Here is a 21,584-nt window from a genome sequence, read left to right as displayed (position 1 = left end):
GCCGACCGGCTGTAGGACAATCAGTTAGTGAAAAAGCAGTAGGAGGAGACATTATCATGTAAGACATCATATATTCATTACACGTAATAAAATCATGGGAGGGCGCTGTGTCCCCCAATGAAGACTCTGAGAAACAGATTTTACGGTAAGCAACCAAAATCCTGTTTTCTCTTTAGTCTCATTGGGGGACACAGAAACCGTGGGACGTCCAAAAGCAGTCCCTGGGGTGGGAAAAGACAGAAACATCCTGCAGGCCAGAGAACTCACCACTGCCGCCTGCAAAATTCTTCTGCCTAGGCTGGCGTCCTCTGAAGCATAGGTATGGACCTTATAGAACCTTGAAAAGGTATGCACGGACGACCATGTGGCAGCCTTGCACAACTGCATGGCTAATGCCCTGTTGTGTACCGCCCAGGAGGCGCCCACCGCCTGGGTTGAATGGGCCTTGACCCCAGCAGGGGACACCCTGTCCTTCACCCGGTAGGCTTCCAGAATTGCCATTCTGATCCAGCGGGCAATTGTTGCCTTAGAGGCCGGCAGGCCTCTTCTCACCCCATTGGGGATAACAAAGTACGAGTCCGCCTTCCTGAAGGGAGCGGTCCTGGCCAGATAGATCCTTATAGCCCTGACCAGGTCTAGTTTATTCAAAGAACGCTCCAGAGGATGGGTTGGAGCGGGACAAAATGACAGAAGTATTATATCCTTGTTCAGGTGGAAGGCCGATACCACCTTGGGAAGAAAGTTAGGAGGAGGCCGCAAAACAACTTTGTTCTGGAGTATAATTAGGAATGGAGGGCGACAGGACAATGCCGCCAATTCTGAAACTACTAGAGGTGTTGGCTACGAGAAATACCACCTTTCAGGACAAAAAAAGACATCGTAGCTTCTTGGAGGGGTTCGAAGGGTGAACCTGTCAAAGCTTCCAAGACCAAGTTAAGATCCCATGGAGCCACAGGGGATCTGTAAGGAGGAGCCGCATGTGCCACTCCTTGCAGAAAGGTCTTAACCTGTAAGCGGGAGGCCAAATTTATTTGAAAAAGAATAGAGAGCAGATACCTGGCCTTTCAAGGAACTTAGGGCCAGACCGCCATCTAACCCTGCCTGGAGAAAAGCTAGGACAGATGGCAGGGAACAGGGCATAGGTGTGATGTGATTAGACTCACACCAGACAAAATAGGCCTTCCGGGCTCAATAATAGACCCTGGAAGAGGAAGGCTTCCTAGCCTGAATCATTGTAATAATGACTCAGTCTGAAAAACCCGCTGCTCTCAGTATTGTGGTTTCAACGGCCATGCCGTCAAATTGAGCAACCGAGAATTCGGGTGGTAAAACGGCCCCTGAGCCAGGGGATCTGGTCTGTCGGGGAGTTTCCAGGGAGTGCATGTGAGAAGAATGATAATTACTGCGAAACAGGCCCTCCTGGGCCAGTACGGGGCGATCAATATGACCGGCACCCTTTCCACCTTGATCTTCTTTAGCAGTCTGGGCAGGAGAGGAAGGGGAGGGAACACGTAACGGAGTCTGAACTGTGTCCAGGGAATGACCAGCGCATCAACCCTTATTGCTAGAGGATCGCGGTATCTTGAGACAAACTGTTGGACCCTCCTGTTCTGTCACGATGCCAAGAGGTCCACATCTGGAGTCCCCTCATAGTTACCATATCTGACGGAACACGTCCTGGTGTAAGGACCATTCTCCTGCCGCGAGCCCCTCCCGACTGAGGAAGTCGGCGGCCATGTCGTCTGTGCCGGGAATGTAAACTGCCGAAATCGCGGTTTCTGCCCAGTTGAAGATTCTGGATAACTCGGCCAGTGCCTGGGGACTTCTGGTTCCTCCTTGGTGATTGATGTATGCCACCACCGTGGCATTGTCCGATTGAATCTGGACTGGCTGGTTGTTGAGGTATTTTTCCCAATGTAGAAGTGCTAGAAAGACTGCCCTCACTTCTAGAATGTTGATTGATAGTGAGGATTCTTGCCTCGACCATCGTCCCTGGACCATCAGGTGGCGAAATACCGCACCCCAGCCCAGGAGACTGGCATCTGTAGTTACTACCTGCCAGTGGACAGGGGAAAAAGGCTGACCCAGATGAACAAGGGGGGAGGTCAGCCACCACTTGAGGGACTCCCTGGTCTGAATGGAAGGGAGGAAGGGGCGATCCAGCAAAGAGATGGACCTGTCCCACTGAAGGAGGATGTTCCTCTGCAGTATCCCGGAATGGAACAGGGCAAAGGGTATTGCCTCTGAAGCTGCCACCATCCTTTTCAGGACTCTCTTGGCAGCGCGAAAGGATAGAAGCCTGAATTTCTACAGAGAGCGAATTCCCTGCTGGAGGGTAATCCACTTTCTTTCTGGGAGAAAGACCCTTGAGCAGCAGGTGTCGATTACCATTCCTAAGAATTCTAGGCGCTGTGTTGGCGTTAGGTGGGATTTCTCCCAACCAAACCGGGACGTGTTTAAAACTACCGCTAGATTTTCCTGGGCCTGAGCGAAGGAGGGCGCCTTGACGAGAATATCGTCGAGATATGGTACCAATATTATGCCTCTGACCCTTAAAATAGCAACCATCGCTGCCATAATCTATGTAAAAATTCTGGGGGCTGTTGCCAGCCCAAATGGCAGGGCCACAAACTGGAAATGCTGCTTTTGGACAGCAAAGCGCAGAAACTTCTGATGTCCCTGAAAAATGGGGACATGTAGGTAGGCGTCCCGGATATCTATGGAACATAGGAATTCCTGATCCTCCATAGACGTAATTACTGACCGAATCGATTCCATCCTGAAATGGCATAAGTGGACCCATCTGTTTAGCCTTTGAGGTCTAGTATGGGACGAACTGAGCCATCCTTTTTCGGTATTACAAACAGGTTTGAGTAAAAGCCGGTAAAATGTTCCTGCTCGGGAACAGGGACGGTTACTCCTGTGTTGAGGAGAGAGTCAATTGCCGCAAAAAAACCTAGAGCCATAGCAGTGTCTTTTGGTGGCTGTGACAGAAATAAGCGATCTCGCGAAAGCGTGTTGAAGTCTATCTTGCATCCTGTTGATATTACCTCCTTTACCCAGATATCCTCTACTGAATTCTGCCAGACATCTCTGAAGAGGAGAAGGTGGCCTCCTAGTCAGGGAGAGGTACTGGGAAGGGAGTTGGACTCCCTGCTGGCATCAGGCTGAAGTCGCTCTCCCTGGCCCTGACCTGGTAGCTCTATTGTTGGAACTGCGGGAATGCCATGACGGGGGTGGCCCGAAATGATACCTTCCTCCTCTCGGTGCTTGCGACCTCTGCGGGCCCTGAGCATAAGTGCCTGTCGTTGGGGTACGGCGTAAGGGCTGAAAGGAATGAGCCCTACGTTTGAAAACATATCGACGAGGCTTGGCCTGAGGGAGAAGGGAGCTTGTACCCCCGTTGCATCCTTAATGATTTGATCTAACATTGACCCAAAGAGCCGGGTGCCCTGAAACGGCAGATTGGTCAGTGATTTCTTTGAGGACAAATCAGCCTGCCAAGTCTTTAGCCAGACCATCCGCCAGACGGCTACCATGTTACTGGATGCTTGAGCTGTGCAAGACGCAGCATCCAGGGCTGCTGACACCAAATACCGCCCGGAATGAGAGATTTGATCTGCGAACTCCACCAGTTCCGCTGGTGGTGCCCTGGCCAATATGCCCTGTCTAAGCTGTTTGGCCCATTCTGTTACAGACTTAGCTACCCAGGCTGAGGCGAAGGCTGGACACAATGTGGCGGCTGCTGCCTTAAAGGCGGATTTTGCCAGAGATTCTATCCTCCTATAATTGGGATCCTTTAGGGGTGCCCCACTGGCGAGTGGGAGGACTGTATTGGTAGCGAGTCTGGACACTGATGGGTCCACCGAAGGGGAGGCGGTCCAGTTGGCGGTGAGATCTGGAGGGAAGGGATATAGAATACCAAAACGACTTCCTCTCTGAAACCACCTGGTTGGGTTCTCCCTTCCCTGGTCAACACTTCCTCAAAATCCTTGTGGGAGGCGAAGACCCTAGAGGGGGACTTATGACGCTTAAATGAAAAAACCTGATCATTAGGTTTTGATGTGGCGTCCCCAATGTTAAAGGTCTCATTGACTGCAGCAATGAGGCCCTGAACCATATCCTTGACCTGGGACTCTTCTGGCCTGTACTCAGAACCCTCCTCTGAGTGTGTCTCTGATAACGCCTCACCTGATTACGGGGATGAGGACCGGGAGGAGGCAGACAGCCAGAGGAATTCTGGCGGTGAGATGGAGTGAGAGGGGGACCTGGGTTGGTGGTCCTGTCTAAACCTTTTACGGCCCCTAGAAGGCCCAAAACGAGGCTCCTTTGGTGCTCCTGTGTCCACTGGAGTCTGAAGTGGCAATTTGTCAAGCACCGTTACCAAGGTCTGTGATACCTTGGTAAAGTCAGCCACGGACTTAGATAAGGAAGAGGTCCTAGACACTCGCTGTCTCCCGTGGCGATGGATGGCCCCTGGGCGGCAGGCAAGGTGGCTTCCTCCTGCTCCAGTGGTAATGTGGGAGCTCCGACTGGCAAAGCGCGGGGGGGGGGGGGCTGCATCTGCTCTCTATCGTAGGTGACACCGCAGGTCTGCTGCAATCTGAGCAGAGTGGCGAGGACTGACCTGAAGGAAGCCTGACATTGCATTTGGTACATACAAAATATTTGACCAAGGTCACTGAAGCGGGTAAGGAGGAGAAGCAGGACTGCTCTCCCTTGGGCATACTGACAGGTTTTACCTGGTGCCGATCGTCGGGGGTAGAAAGCAGAGTGAGGGAGCAACCTGTAGTGCAGTACTCACATACCCACAACCTGTGTCCCCGCCGCATTTGCCGCGCGAAGGCTGATGAAGGAGAAAGAGAGAGCGAGGTGAACAGCCCTGCCGCTGCATAGAAGCCTTATGAAATCCTCGACCGGAAGTGGTGGGCGGGGCCCTGCTCCGGCCTCCTGGAGCACCAAGATGGCGCTGGTACAGGAAGAGGAAGCCGGGGGGGGGGGGGGCGGAATCTGGCGTCGGCCATGCTGGGCTCCTGCTGGAGTCCAGGGCCATAACGCTGCCACGGGAGGAGGCTGGAACCGTGCTGCACCGCGTGCTTGAAGGTAAGTGATGGCTCTTAACATAAGTATAGAGCCCTGGGCTGTAAGCTCGAGCTGATTAGAGCGGTCACATTCAGCCAGAGCGGCTGGTGAGCAGATCATACAACGCTGCAGCCTCTTACCTCCAGTTCGCCCCGTAACAGGGGTCGGTTTATCTGCATGAAAAGATTGCTGTCCAAACCTTTTCTGCAGGGCGTCTCTCTCGATCATCAGGCTCTGGTGGGCGAGTGATGGGAGACGAAGGTCAGGACCAGGAGCTGCCACCTGAACACGAGTCCTGTGTTAGGGGATAGGGTCCTGCCCGTGGGATTCATGAGGATACGGGGTGGCAGTACACACCGTACTCATATGTAGCAGCTCTACTCTGTATCCCTCCATGGTTACCTGAAAAGGAATGACGCACATTGAGGTAGGCATGGGTCTGCGAGAGACCCCTGTCCACCTCCTGCTGACACTAAGCAAAACTGATTGTCCTACAGCCGGTCTTAGGGGTGTATACTGCGGAGGCGGAGTTAACATTTTTTTCATGCAGAGTGTCAACCTCCAAGTGACAGCAGCACACACCCACGGTTCCTGTGTTCCCCAATGAGACGAAAGAGAAAATTTGTTTCTTTTTTCCCAGCCACAATTAATCCCATATGTTTAACGTGAGGGTGATATGTTCTTTCTCTGGAGAGGTCTTGTGAATTTTAATTTTTCTCTATGCCAGAGGCATATTGCAGGTCTTATTTGAGAAAGCATTTAAAAGTCAAAATCCATGTCAAATGTTCCTTGTGTCTCTCAAGTGCTAGGGAGCACCTGAGCATAAATTCCCCAAAAGGGCGGTCCTATCTGGGCCACATAGGGAATTCGCCCAGGGTATTCCATAAATGTCCAACAGATGAGGGGTCTTGTCTATCTTGGGAATGACGCCCTGTTGTGCATTGCCAGGTATTTTTTCCCCCCCAAGCACGTTCACGCTGAGATTTCCAAACCTCTCGTACGCATGTGCACCCACCTCTGCATTACAGGTGGTGGGGAATGGGGTCCCATTCCCAAGACGAACGTAGCCCCCCACCCCCAAGAGTGATCTCCACATATTTAGGGCATATGAAGTTTCAGTTAACAAATGCATGAATGAAAAACAATGACCATGAATAATGACGGATTGAAGCTTACCGATACTTCCTTACTTTCATGCTCTTCCCATGATCCCCAGTCTTCATTTTCCCAGCTGGATAAATTATCTGTGCAAAAGAAAGAAGAAAAAAAAAAAAAGTAAAATAAACTTCTGTTTATGTCTATAGGGCATGAGAGACGGCCGGCACAGTAACACAATATAAGGCAAACATTCAAGAATAACACATGGAAATTGTAACTCCAAGTAAAAAGAGAAATCCGCAGCCGCAGAGTCCGTGCGGGAAACTTTTCCTATGCGCTAACTTCTAGAAGGTGTATTTTCTTTTCATGTCTAATGAAAGACTATAGGGGCCTCTCTGGTGTGAATGGCGGCAGCCAGGTACATTGGAATGTGCACACTGTAGCTTCAGTCTGAAAGTAGCAAAACCACAAAGACATGCTTCACATTACTCCATCAAGTGTCTGACATTGTGCTTGGTGATGTAAGTCTTGTGCTCCACAATGGAAAGCCATGCCACGATGCTTCTGACACACAGATCTTGCACTTATGTCGCTTTCAGTGGCAGGACTTCTCTGTCACAAAGGATAGGAGATTTTTACTCTCCACGCGCATCTGCACTCGGGGGCTTCCTTATGCGAAATTTGATCATCCATGCTCCCCTTCACCGGTGACCGGAGCAGATCAGAAAATTTCTGAATGCTTTTTGGGTGATGTCTAACATCCTTTATCGACACCACATATAAGGTGACTAAGCTGCAGAGTACAATGCACAGTCTATGGAAACAGCATGGCTAATGAAAAGAGGCACAAAACAGACAAAACTTATACAAAAAGAAGAGTGATCAATCAGCCCTGTAAGTACAAACATCCAAAGGGTTAGAGGCCCATAGATTCAATCTATACAGGGACAAATGATCTGGCAATCATTTGGTCACACTACAGTTTGCATATTGTCGGCAGTAGATCCAGAGATCGGAGGTCTGTAACGCCCCAGTGGAGCAGAGTAGTGGCCGTGCGGGAATTCATTGTCTATAGGATGGATGGAGATTAGCACGCACTCTTTACTGCTATCTCCGGCAGTCCTATACACAATGAATGAAGCGGAGTCCATATGTGCGGCCAACACTCGATACTGACACCATTAGAGTCCTATTATCAAGAGAGTTGGGGGTCCCAGCGCTCGGCTCACCCCCCCCCCCATCAACAGACGATGGTGCAAAATGTTGGGAATAACCCTTTTAATGGACTCCATTAAACAATATTAGATACATTCTATTAATCTTCTGGTCAAACAATAGACTGCTGCCTAGATGTAGGGAACAGATTTTAATGTTAGGGCGACTCAGTCGCCCTCGAGGAGGTGAAAAGGATGAATGGAGCTGTATGATTTGATACATTAAATCTCTGGGTGCCTACGCCATACACAAGCTCTGTACAGACTGCATTAAAGCCCTAAATTTTGGAAAAAATAAATAGAGATTTTTCAAGTGTAATCTCATTAGCAAACGATCTGCTGGAGTGCACAGTCCGCTGCACCGCGGCTCGGAGGGCCCAGTCAGCAGCGCACAATTCATGTGTGGCGGAGAGACTGACATTTCCATTAGGAATGAGTCACCGCTATTGCAGCGCGCATCCTCCTCATCCCACAGCCGCGCAGCCTCCTCATCCCGCAGCCGCGCAGCCTCCTCATCCCGCAGCCTCCTCAGCCGTCGCAGCCTCCTCAGCCCACAGCCCACAGTCGCGCATCCTCCCCATCCCGCAGCCGCGCCATCCTCCTCATCCCGCAGCCGCGCCATCCTCCTCATCCCGCAGCCGCGCCATCCTCCTCATCCCGCAGCCGCGCCATCCTCCTCATCCCGCAGCCGCGCAATCCTCCTCATCCCGCAGCCGCGCAATCCTCCTCATCCCGCAGCCGCGCAATCCTCCTCATCCCGCAGCCGCGCAATCCTCCTCATCCCGCAGCCGCGCAATCCTCCTCATCCCGCAGCCGCGCAATCCTCCTCATCCCGCAGCCGCGCAATCCTCCTCATCCCGCAGCCGCGCAATCCTCCTCATCCCGCAGCCGCGCAATCCTCCTCATCCCGCAGCCGCGCAATCCTCCTCATCCCGCAGCCGCGCAATCCTCCTCATCCCGCAGCCGCGCAATCCTCCTCATCCCGCAGCCGCGCAATCCTCCTCATCCCGCAGCCGCGCAATCCTCCTCATCCCGCAGCCGCGCAATCCTCCTCATCCCACAGTCGTGCGTGCCCACTGATCAGATGAGAGCGAAATCTGCGTACCCACAGCAAGCCATCTGCTGAACGGAGAGAGGATGCAGCGCCACAAAACACCGATCACAAATCACGACAAGAAATCTGACTCTTCCCTGGAGGTCAAAATGATTCCTTGCATTCTGCACAATAAATACATATGTCGACCCCTTCATCTCAGAGAAACCTTGACACAGACACATACCTGCAAAAACCCGCCATTTGCCAGATTCTCCCACACGGGACATAAACTGCAGTGAGAACAATCTGTTACAGATTGGCTGCAAAATCCAAAAGTTTCTGCACATTTTTCCCCTCAACATTTTTAAGGGTGAAATCTGCAGCATTATGTGACATTATGCCGCAATGTTCGCAAATTGCTAGTATTCAGATTATCCTTTGTGGATTTGCATTTACAAAAATCTCCCGAGTATTACAATAATGGCGGCTTCACTTGCGTAATCTGCAGATTTTTCAGGGCTTTTTCAGAAAGGCTCGATGGAAGGTAAAATGTACGGGAATCTGTGGCCAGGTTTTTGCCCATCCTCCATATTCATAGGCTTGGTATGACCCCACTCCCACCACTGATTGGAAGCTTTTTACCTATGCACAGTGTGTTTATACAGAGTTCAGCCCGGTAAGTGACATCACTGGAATCGGGGTCTCTGTCCCTACATTATTCTTCTCTCAGACGGGGTAGCAAAAACCATTAAAATCACTAAACATTTTTAAACTATCCAAATAATAACTTGTGGATTAGAGGGGGCGCGACCACTGGCACCAATTCAATATAAAGTCGTGGTTGCACACCTTTGACCTCCACTCCATTCACCCTCTATGGCAGACCTGTACAAACTGGGGTCGCAGGTCACATCCAACCCTCTGGTTGTTCCAGTCTGGCCTGCAGACTGAAACAGTTGTAGGGTTGAAACAGCAGCCCATGGGCTGCACCATGTCCTCCCCGCCCGCCGTCCACCCGCTGTTATCCTCAGGTTGCAGACCACGGCGATTATATTGGTGGAAGAGGGGCCGCCAGCCAGAGCGCCGGAGGAACAGGAGGAAGGAGAGTATGTGGTGGTTATTTTTCATGTGTATGGGATATTTGTATGTATATATGGAGGCTATGTGGAATGGGCTGAAACATTATATATGTGGCCCAACCAGTTATTAGGTTTAGGGGACAATCACTTTTTCACACAGGACCCTGTAGGTTTGGATTTCTTTTTCCCTTAATAATAAAGGCCTTCCTTTAAAAACTGTGTTTAGTGTTTCCTTATGTTATCGGTGTCCAATATTTACATTTGTTTGGTGATATGAAACAAAGCGTGACACACATGTAAAAATAGGAAATCAGGAAGGGGGCGAACACTTTTTCACACCACTGTTTATGGAGGCTATGTGGGGGGGGGAGACGTTCAACCTGTATATGTGGAGGCTACGCGAGGGGCTCATCCTGTATATGTGGAGGCTACGCGAGGGGCTCATCCTGTATATGTGGAGGCTACTCGAGGGGCTCATCCTGTATATGTGGAGGCTACTCGAGGGGCTCATCCTGTATATGTGGAGGCTACGCGAGGGGCTCATCCTGTATATGTGGAGGCTACGCGAGGGGCTCAACCTGTATATACGGAGGCTACGCGAGGGGCTCAACCTGTATATACGGAGGCTACGCGAGGGGCTCAACCTGTATATACGGAGGCTACGCGAGGGGCTCAACCTGTATATACGGAGGCTACGCGAGGGGCTCAACCTGTATATACGGAGGCTACGCGAGGGGCTCAACCTGTATATACGGAGGCTACGCGAGGGGCTCAACCTGTATATGTGGAGGCTACGCGAGGGGCTCAACCTGTATATGTGGAGGCTACGCGAGGGGCTCAACCTGTATATGTGGAGGCTACGCGAGGGGCTCATCCTGTATATGTGGAGGCTACGCAAGGGGCTCATCCTGTATATAGGCGGCTACGTGGGGGTGGGGGGACTTATCCTGTATATAGGAGGCTACGTGGGGGGGGCTTATCCTGTATATAGGCTACGTGAGGGGGCTTATCCTGTATATATGGAGTCTATGTGGGGGGGCTCATCCTGTATATATGGAGGCTACGTAAGGGGCTCATCCTGTATATAGCAGGCTACGTGGGGGGGGCTTATCCTGTATATAGGAGGCTGCGTGGAGGGGGTTTATCCTGTATATAGGAGGCTGCGTGGGGGGGGGGGCTTATGTATATAGGAGGCTTCCCAAATACATTAAGAAACTTCTCCAACCTTTCTACGCTGCTAGCGCTTTAGAAGTCTTTTTATTCTGGCCAATAATCCAGAATTTCTGATTATCCGGTACAACCTTGTCCTCAAAGTTTAGCAGATTAAAGAATACCTTAATATTTACATCAAATGGGCCCAAGTCTTCGAATGAAACACTGAAATCTCGTGCCCGCGTCATTCCAGACTAACATTCCCGTTGTGATGCTAAACACGGGCATCCATCTCCTTGTGATGGGGACGGAGGCAGTGTCAATGTCACTTTGTCTTCAACCCCGGTGGCGTCACGGTCACCACGTGTTCTGCCATCAAGGTGTTATACAGCAGTCGCTCGCTATCACATAGACTAACCATTTGCCTAATTATAGGACAGGCGGTGAGTCACCAGCTGACAGCAATGTGAATCCAGTCATAGGATGATAGATGTAGCAGTGCCGGCAGAGCGGGAGGCACGGAGGATCAGCTCTGCCCTGAGCATCCAACAATCTTGCTTAGATAGGACCGTTCACTACTCCATAACAAGGAATAGCAGCGGCAGAGCAGAGTGGATTGTAGATGGTCACAATGCAGTGTCCCCAGTCCACAAGATCCCATCCTGGGGCCAATAGTTCACTGCCCCCTTATGCCAAAAGTTTAGCAAATGTCAAATTAATAAAATAAAAGGCTCTTCCCCATCCTATACAACGATGCCATATTGGACAGGTAATGTCATTACTTTGTGATAGGCGGCAGTCTGACATCTGGGACCCCCAAAGATTGGAAATCTACTACTCCTTTAATTCTTGCCACCATGACTCCTACAGTGGCAAAGTTTGTGCACCCCAAGTCAAAATTATGGTTATTGTGAACAGTTAAGCAAGCTGAAGATTAAATGATCTCTAAAGGACCTAAAGATATAAATGACACATTTCATTTGTATTTTAGGAAAAAAATATACATTTTCTTGACTTACATGTTAAAAATTACAAAAATGAAAATGGATAGATGCAAAAGTTTGGGCACCCTTGGAGATTTGTGTGCGCAGATAAATTTGACCAAGGTTTCAGACCTTAATTAGCCTGTTAGGGTTATGGCACGTTCACTATCATAGTTAGGAAGGGACAGGTGATACAAACTTCCCAGCTTTATAAAGACCCAACCTCCTCTAATGCTGTGTCAAAAAACAGCAGCCGTGAGTTCTTCTAAGCAGCTGCCTAGCAGTCTGAAAATGAAAATACTGGAGGCCCACAAAGCAGGAGAAGGCTATAAGAAGATAAAGCGTTTTCAAGTTGCCCTTTCCTTAGTCTGAAAAGTAAGCAAGAAATTAAAGTTACCCAGAAACACTGGAGGTCAATATAAGGTCTGAAAGACTAAGCAAAATTTCAGTGAGAGCTACTCATAGGATTGCTAGAGAGGCAAACTAGAACCCCCTGCTTGACTGTGAAAGACCTTCAGAAAGATTTAGCAGACTCTGGAGTTGTGGTACATTGTTCTACTGTTCAGAGACACCTGCACATAGAAAAGTCATCAAAAGAAAACCTCTCCTGCGTCCTTACCATAAAATTCAGCACAAGAAGGATGCAAAAAACATCTAAACAAGCCTGATGCTTTTTGGAAACAAGTTCTGTGGACCGTTGAGGTTAAAAAAGAACTCTGGCCACAATGATCAAAAGGCATGTGTGGAGAAAAAAGGGCACAGAATTTCAAGAAAAGAACATCTCGCCAACCATTAAAGGGAAGGTGACATCCAAAAAAAATTTTTTCAGCAATTGAAAAAATGTAAAGAATTAATGTTTACATTTTCTTAAAAATATTATCATTTGTTTTTAATTTTGTAAAATATGAAAAATAACTTTAAAAAGTTTGGCACTTCCACTTGTTAACACTAGGGGGAGCAGCTACTGAAGTTTGGCACAAAAACCTAGTACAACTAGCTCACATTACTGCCCTGCAGTAATTATGGGCGGAATCTGCTGACATGGGTGTGATGTCACTCCTCTCCTCCCCTTCTGGGTGTTTGCTAAGGGAAAAGAGAGGATGACATTTAGGAACACAGCGAGCAGCCATTTTGATGGGGCCTGCAAAGTTACTGACTGTCTTTTCATGTAAAGTCTGGATCAGAACAGGTCATCAATCAGCAGAAATGTGTCCTGGATTTCTGTGGAGCAGACAAGCAGACGGTCCATCCATGTGTATAAAACACAGCGCTCTATGTACAATCCCTGGCACCGAACAGGGTGCCCCCCATAGACCAGCACACTGCTCTCCTGAAATACTCTGTGCTGCTGTCACCCTGCTCCTTCCTCCATATATCAGGCCCCTGTCGCCTCGCTTTCACACATCGCCAGGACAGGATCTGAGGAGAGGAATGGGGTCTTCGGCCACCGAGGATGGCAGGCAGCAAGGATTCTGGGAGAGGGTGACAGCAGCACAGAGTATTTCAGGAGAGCAGTGTGCTGGTCTATGGGGGGCACACAGAGATATATGGTAGAGGGAGCAGAGTGACAGCAGCACACAGTATTTCAAGAGAGCAGTGCGCTGGTCTATGGGGGGCACAGAGGGAGATGTATGGGGGAGGAGCAGGGTGACAGCAGCACAGAGTATTTCAGGAGAGCAGTGCGCTGGTCTATGGGGGGCACAGAGGGAGATATATGGTAGAGGGAGCAGAGTGACAGCAGCACACAGTATTGCAGGAGAGCAGTGCGCTAGTCTATGGGGAGCACAGAGGGAGATGTATGGGGGAGGAGCAGGGTGACAGCAGCACGGAGTATTTCAGGAGAGCAGTGCGCTGGTCTATGGGGGGCACAGAGGGAGATATATGGGGGAGGAGCAGGGAGACAGCAGCACAGAAATCCAGGAAACATTTCTGCTGATTGATGGCCTGTTCTGATCCAGACTTTGCATGCAAAGACCCCATTCCCCTTCTCAGATTCTGTCCTGGCGATGTGTGAAAGCGAGGCGACAGGCGCAGTCCGGGGTGACGCTGGGAAGCAGGCTGGGGGGGAATGGAGCCATACAGTAACGATAAAAATGAGACCCCTCTCTTCAGCTGCCTCACCAGCCCTCCCCTGACTGCACCTATTACCCCTGACCCGTGTGCAGGTGCTCAGCCAGAACCACCCTAGAATGGGTCCCCTTTTAGCAGATCACAAATAATACCTCCATATACTTCACACACAATGCCGCCATATAGATCATACACAATACCATCATGTAGATCACACATAAAACCAGCAGGGTGACAGCAGTACAGAGTATTTCAGGAGAGCAGTATCACACGGCAGAGAATTAGATACACGGCTCAGCAGACAGTATCACACAGGAGAGGATTAGATACACGGTTCAGCAGTCAGTATCACACAGGAGAGGATTAGATACACGGTTCAGCAGTCAGTATCACACAGGAGAGGATTAGATACACGGCTCTGCAGTCAGTAACACACAGGAGAGAATTAGATACACGGCTCAGCAGACAGTATCACACAGGAGAGGATTAGATACACGGTTCAGCAGTCAGTATCACACAAGAGAGGATTAGATACACGGTTCAGCAGTCAGTATCACACAGGAGAGGATTAGATACACGGCTCTGCAGTCAGTAACACACAGGAGAGGATTAGATACACGGCTCTGCAGTCAGTAACACACAGGAGAGGATTAGATACACGGCTCAGCAGTCAGTATCACACAGGATAGGATTAGATACACGGCTCAGCAGTCAGTATCTCACAGGATAGGATTAGACACACGGCTCAGCAGACAGTATCTCACAGGATAGGATTAGACACACGGCTCAGCAGACAGTATCACACAGGATAGGATTAGACACACGGTTCAGCAGTCAGTATCACACAGGATAGGATTAGACACACGGTTCAGTAGACAGTATCTCACAGGATAGGATTAGACACACGGCTCAGCAGACAGTATCACACAGGATAGGATTAGATACACGGTTCAGCAGTCAGTATCACACAGGATAGGATTAGACACACGGTTCAGCAGTCAGTATCACACAGGAGAGGATTAGACACACGGTTCAGCAGTCAGTATCACACAGGAGAGGATTAGATACACGGTTCAGCAGACAGTATCACACAGGAGAGGATTAGATACACGGTTCAGCAGTCAGTATCACACAGGAGAGGATTAGATACACGGTTCAGCAGACAGTATCACACAGGAGAGGATTAGATACACGGTTCAGCAGACAGTATCACACAGGAGAGGATTAGATACACGGTTCAGCAGACAGTATCACACAGGAGAGGATTAGATACACGGTTCAGCAGACAGTATCACACAGGAGAGGATTAGAAACACGGTTCAGCAGTCAGTATCACACAGGATAGGATTAGACACACGGTTCAGCAGTCAGTATCACACAGGAGAGGATTAGATACACGGTTCAGCAGTCAGTATCACACAGGAGAGGATTAGATACACGGTTCAGCAGTCAGTATCACACAGGAGAGGATTAGATACACGGTTCAGCAGTCAGTATCACACAGGAGAGGATTAGACACACGGTTCAGCAGACAGTATCACACAGGAGAGGATTAGATACACGGTTCAGCAGTCAGTATCACACAGGAGAGGATTAGATACACGGTTCAGCAGTCAGTATCACACAGGAGAGGTTTAGATACACGGTTCAGCAGACAGTATCACACAGGAGAGGATTAGATACACGGTTCAGCAGTCAGTATCACACAGGATAGGATTAGACACACGGTTCAGCAGTCAGTATCACACAGGAGAGGATTAGATACACGGTTCAGCAGTCAGTATCACACAGGAGAGGATTAGATACACGGTTCAGCAGTCAGTATCACACAGGAGAGGTTTAGATACACGGTTCAGCAGTCAGTATCACACAGGAGAGGATTAGATACACGGTTCAGCAGACAGTATCACACAGGAGAGGATTAGATACACGGTTCAGCAGTCAGTATCACACAGGAGAGGATTCGATACACGGTTCAGCAGACAGTATCACACAGGAGAGGATTAGATACACGGTTCAGCAGACAGTATCACACAGGAGAGGATTACATACACAGCTCAGCAGACTATCACACCAGACAGTATTACCGATATGCCCACACTGGTGAAACTTCCAGCCCCCCCCCCCAATTATACACTAGACTATGGGCTGTATATGTCACTGTCCTCCTCAGACAGCCATAAAAGCTCTCATAAAAGCAAAGGTGCCAGATTACCGGAGATCACTGGGGCTGTGTGTGAGTGAGGAGGCGGAGACAGAGGAGGAGGACAGTGGAGCTGGAGCAGGAAGCACGGTGCAGAAAGTGGAGCTCAGCAGATAGCACTGGGCTACAGTAAAATGGCACCCAGCCCCACCTACAGCAGTGAATGGAGCAGCCCACAGGGGCGTGCCCAGTTCACTGCTAATGAGGCTGCAATGTGGGGTCGGGGGCCGACCGCAGTCTCCTATGTCCAGGGACGGCCATATTTGCAGACTGTATGAGTCCTCCACAGATCTGCAAATCAAGATGGCAGCGCCCAGTGGCTACATTAAAACATTATTACAAACAAACCATAAATCCTAGTTAGTACAACATTTGCTGAAACAACATGTTTTGTTACTTACTCTTTTTTTGAAAATTATATAAAATTGCGGCACCTTCCCTTTAAGCATGGGAGTGGATCAATCATGCTTTGGAGTTATATTCGAGCCAACGGCACAGGGATCATTTCACGGATAGAAGGAAGAATGGATCCAATGACATTTCAATAAATTCTTGATACAAACATAACACCATCTGTAAAAAAGCTGAAGGTGAAGAGAGGAAGAGGAAGAGGATGGCTTCTACACATGGATAATGGTTCTAAACACGTCAAAATCCACAATAGACAACCTCAAAAGGCGCAAAATGAAGGATTTACAATGGCCCTCACAGTCCCTTGATCTGAACATCATTGAAAATCTGAGGCTAGACCTGAAAATAAGACACAGAAAAAACACACAACACAGTATGACAAACGTGCATAAATACTCTGTTGTAAAATATATGTAACAGTAAGCAGCAAGTGCTGGTAAAAGATGACAACAAAACCAGGGTATTTAATTGATACTTTTTTTGCAAAAAAAGGTACGCTAAGCCACCCAACCACGTCACGGTATACCTTTCTCGGAACAGTCCTATCTAATATATTTAAAACCTGATCATGTGAACAATACCTTCATGAGCAGGGTTCAGAAAGGTGCTGCCGAGTATGGGCTCGCTGGGCAAAATGGCTTTTTAGTTCTTGGGTGGTGTGAACAGGGTCTTACTGACCTGTTCATTTTTTGTGCATGTGTCATGTGTTCTGAATCTATTGATTTCTTGCTTATGCTAGCTTTGGGAGATCCCCGCCTCTCTCTTTTGGGACATGCACATAAAAAGCCATTTTGGGCAGCACCTTTCTGAACCCTCCTCATGAAGGTATTGTTCACATGATCAGGTTTTAAATATATTAGATTGGACTGCTCCGAGAAGGGTTACTGTGACGTGGTGAAGTGGCTTAGCGTACATTTTTTTTTGCAAAAAAACGTATCAACTAAATACCCTGTGTTTGTTATCATCTTTTACCAGCACTTGCTGCTTACTGTTACATATATTTTACAACAGAGTATTCATGCACGTTTGTCATACTGTGTGTTTTTTCTGTGTCTTAGTTCTTGGGTGGTGTGAACAGGGTCTTACTGACCTGTTCATTTTTTGTGCATGTGTCATGTGTTCTGAATCTAGACCTGAAAATAGCAGAGAATGCAAGACAATCCAGGAATCTCACAAAACTGGAGGAATTCTCCAAGGAAGAATGAAAAGCCCTCAAAACAAGAACTGAAAGACTCTTGACTGGCTACCAAAAGTGTTTACAAGCTTTGCAAAAGGGGGTGTTGCTAGGTACTAACCATGCAGGGTGCCCACATTTTTGCATCAACATATTTTCCTTTATGTAATTTTTAAAATGTGAAAGATGAAAATACATTTTTTTTCCCTAAATACAAAGGAAATGTGTCATCTGTAACATTAGGCCTTTTAGAGATCATTTCACCTTCAACTTGCTTAAATGATCACATAACAGGAATGGTGACCAGGGGCGCCCAAAGTTTTACATGCCGCTGGACATCCAATGGTTGCGGTGTAATCAGCCCTACTTGTCTGGCCACACAATGGCCAAAGCCGCAGTGAGTGCCCACAGAGTAGGTCCCACCCCAGCGGTGGCACCAGAAGCCGCCTCCACCAGTGTCGCAGTCACAGCACGTTTTCTAGTCAATAACAGCAAGCAGAGATCTGACAGATACATCGTGAAGACTTCACTAATATATCAGAAAACGGCAGATTTTGAATCACACAGTAAATAACATTTATTGGCTCCCACGGCTGCCGGCTGAATGGCAGGAGACAAGCGGTGCCAGCGCCACCCACACTCTCGGAGATGACAGCTGCTGTCAGTGCAGTTCAGCAGACAGTGTAACGCTGTTCTGTAGAAATGCTTATATAGAAATTCCATAAAAAAGTGTCCCCGTTACAATACTGGTGTGTACAGCAGCCTGTCATGTGAAACGCTCTGCAGCCCAGCACGTCACCAGAGGAATCATGCAATGTCCCAACAACTACTACTCCCATCATTAATGACTTCACTACGTGGACACATTACATCCGCAGACCATTTCTCCACTCTCGATGGAAGCGCTCGACCTGTCCACAATGTACAGTAACGTATGGCTCAGCGCTATGATGGGGAGACGTCATCCTCCTCCTCCTCATCGGTCAGGATCCTCCTCTCCTGACCCCATAATAATACTAGATACTCCAGATAACCCATCACAAAGACTCAGCATCCAACTTCCCCATTAATGATGAGCTGCAATTTTGTGTTTTTGGTTGTTTTTTTTGCAATGAATGCAGGTTTCAGAAACATAATTTTCTTAGTAAAATAATTCTTACGTGTTTGTTATTCATGGAGCTTTTTATATATACAATCATTATACTGTCTGTTTCTTATTTGATAAGCATAAAAGACCACCGACCTGTGTCCCCCAGGCCAGAAAAATGCAATTTGTATATGGACGTGAAGTTGTGGGTCATTGGGGTGGCGGGACAGGAGCCGATTGGGCTAGCGCTGGTTTTCTTTACCCTTTTATATCTTTTTAGCAGATTTATTTTACGCTTACAGACGTCATAACTTTACACAATGCATTTTGTTTTAGAATTAGGGCTTGTGCACACGCTGCAGATTTGGGGAGTTCTCGGCGTGCAGATTTGCTAGCAACACCTGAAGCCATCCTGATGCCGGCAGAGTGAATGAGAAACCTGAAGTGTCATGAACACGTTGAGTTTTCTTTTTTTACTTTTCGATGCTGGCAGGGCTCTCACGCCAGACATGAAACACTGACCTGGGCAATGGTCCGGGGTCCTAGGAATCGATTCACTCATTATTTCCCCTTTACCCGGGGTCAGACTTGCGAGAAAGTCGCACATGTCAATACCCGGCACTCAGGAGCCGAGCGTGCGGCTGCATACATTTCTATGAAGCTGAGCGCTCCGGCCGGAGTGCCGGGTATTAAGATGCGAGACTCGTGCGATTTTCTCACAAGTCCGACCCCGGCCTCAAAGTGAGTCTGCCAGGCCTTAGACCTATACCGTCATTCTGTTTGCCGCCCGCTTTTTACTGTCCAGAAAAACAACTTTTTTCAACTATAAAGATTAAAGGTGCACGGCGCACCCTTGGTGTAGCTAAGCGCCTCAGTGCACTTTTATCTTCCCCCTTTTCTTACCCTATATATCCGTCTCCATCTTTTCTCATAGACAGCACTAGCATTCCCCTAGCCAGAACTGTCCACCAGGGAAAGCGCGTTCATGAGAGTGCACGTTCACATGCATGCTCCGCTGTACTCCTGGGTATAGCGGGTGACTACAGGAGAGCGGAGAGAAGGCTGTGTGTGAGCGTGCACTCGCTTGCAAACAGAGCCGTCTCGGAGAATGCCAGCGCTCTCATTCAGAAGAGAGGGAGGCGGAGGTTTGCTTTAAAAAAAAAAGTTGAAATGGTGCAATGAGGCGCTTGGCCACACCAAGGGTGCACCACCCACCCGGACCTGCAAAGGTGAATACAGGAATGGGAACTTTAAAAGGATACATTGCCAATGCAATCTGGGGCTGACAACTCCTTTACTGTGTCTGAGACTCCAAGTTCACACTTCAAACTAAACACAGAGTAAAGTGAAGCAACAAGAAAAATCGTGTTTTTAAATGCATTCCTTTGTTCATGTACAGCAGAGGCCGGTCACACGCAGCACAGGCTACCCACACACGCGCGCGCGGCACGGGCGACATGCACACCACGCACACGCGGCACGGGCGACATGCACACCACGCACACGCGGCACGGGCGACATGCACACCACGCACACGCGGCACGGGCGACACGCACACCACGCACACGCGGCACGGGCGACACGCACACCACGCACAGGCGACACAGGCGGCACACGCGACACACGCGGCACACGCACGCAGCACAGGCGACACACACACACGCAGCACAGGCGACACACACACACAGCACAGGCGACACACACACACAGCACAGGCGACACACACACACAGCACAGGCGACACACACACACAGCACAGGCGACACACACACACAGCACAGGCGACACACACACACAGCACAGGCGACACACACACACAGCACAGGCGACACACACACACAGCACAGGCGACACACACACACAGCACAGGCGACACACACACACAGCACAGGCGACACACACACACAGCACAGGCGACACACACACACAGCACAGGCGACACACACACACAGCACAGGCGACACACACACAGCACAGGCGACACACACGCAGCACAGGCGACACACACGCAGCACAGGTGACACACACGCAGCACAGGCGACACACACGCAGCACAGGCGACACACACAGCACAGGCGACACACACAGCACAGGCGACACACACACACACAGCACAAGCGCCACACACACAGCACAGGCGACGCACAGGCGACACACGCAACACAGGCGACACACACGCAGCACAGGCGACACACACGCAGCACAGGCGACACACACGCAGCACAGGCGACACACAGCACAGGCGACACACACACACACACAGCACAGGCGACACACACAGCACAGGCGACACACACACACACACACACACACACAGCACAGGCGACACACACACACACACAGCACACACACACAGCACAGCCTCCCACATCCTCCCATGGACACCCTGTATCCCGCCACTTACCCAGATTCTTCTTCTCCTCTCGCAGCTGAGGGAACAGGAAGTCCCGGACCTGGCTGATGTCCTGGAAGCGGCAGAACTCCAGCAGGGTGCACGCCATTCCGCCTCAGCTCGGGCTCGCCGCCTGTCAGCCTCCCGGCAGCGGCTCCCGTCTCCTCTCCCGGCTGCTCCACCGGAACTGCGTCATTCTGGTGAGTTGTCAGACTGAACTCAAGAGACTTCTGCGCATGCTCAAACTTGCACCTTGGTATCGAAAGGCACCGTCTTCTGCAGCTTTTTTGTTTCCATGGCGATTGGATAAAGTCATATGATCGAAGACTGCCGTCTTTTCCACCATCTTTCTTTGTGGCAGATTTGTCAAAACATGCATGCGTAGGCGTTTGTCTGCCCATAGCGACCAATCAGAGCTCAGCTTTCATTTCTAAAAACTGCTCTGCAAACATGAAAGCTTTCATTGGTTGCTATGGATTAATAGGAATCTGTGTATTTGTTACTAATAGCAACCAATCACAGCGCAGCTTTCATTTTTGCACAGCTGTTTAAGAAATGAAAGCTGAATTCTGATTGGTTGCTATGGAAAACAAAGAGGCCTAC

General features: G+C 49.4%; 1 protein-coding gene across 4 annotated transcripts in view; it reads right to left on the bottom strand.

Annotated features, from left to right (window-relative positions):
* Positions 1 to 21,226, bottom strand: part of RAB3GAP2 (RAB3 GTPase activating non-catalytic protein subunit 2) — a 75,694-nt gene extending 54,468 nt beyond the window's left edge. For 2 of the 4 annotated variants that reach the window (XM_073556792.1, XM_073556793.1), the window contains exons 1-2: positions 20,994 to 21,226; positions 6,259 to 6,326 (exon numbers count right to left, since the gene is read on the bottom strand). In XM_073556792.1, coding sequence (XP_073412893.1) covers positions 6,259 to 6,326; positions 20,994 to 21,090 — 165 coding nt within the window. In that variant the 5' untranslated portion in view covers positions 21,091 to 21,226. Of the gene's footprint in view, positions 1 to 6,258; positions 6,327 to 16,318; positions 16,502 to 20,993 lie in introns of all 4 variants that reach the window. The other 2 variants (XM_073556795.1, XM_073556794.1) reach the window with 2 other exon arrangements.
* Between the last annotated feature and the right edge of the window lie 358 nt (positions 21,227 to 21,584).

Source organism: Dendrobates tinctorius, unplaced genomic scaffold (genome assembly GCF_039654945.1).
Source record: "Dendrobates tinctorius isolate UK_male_01 unplaced genomic scaffold, ASM3965494v1 ptg000239l, whole genome shotgun sequence".
Taxonomy (NCBI): domain Eukaryota; kingdom Metazoa; phylum Chordata; class Amphibia; order Anura; family Dendrobatidae; genus Dendrobates; species Dendrobates tinctorius.
Note: the sequence above shows the minus strand (reverse complement) of the source record. Positions and strands in the feature narration are given on the sequence as shown.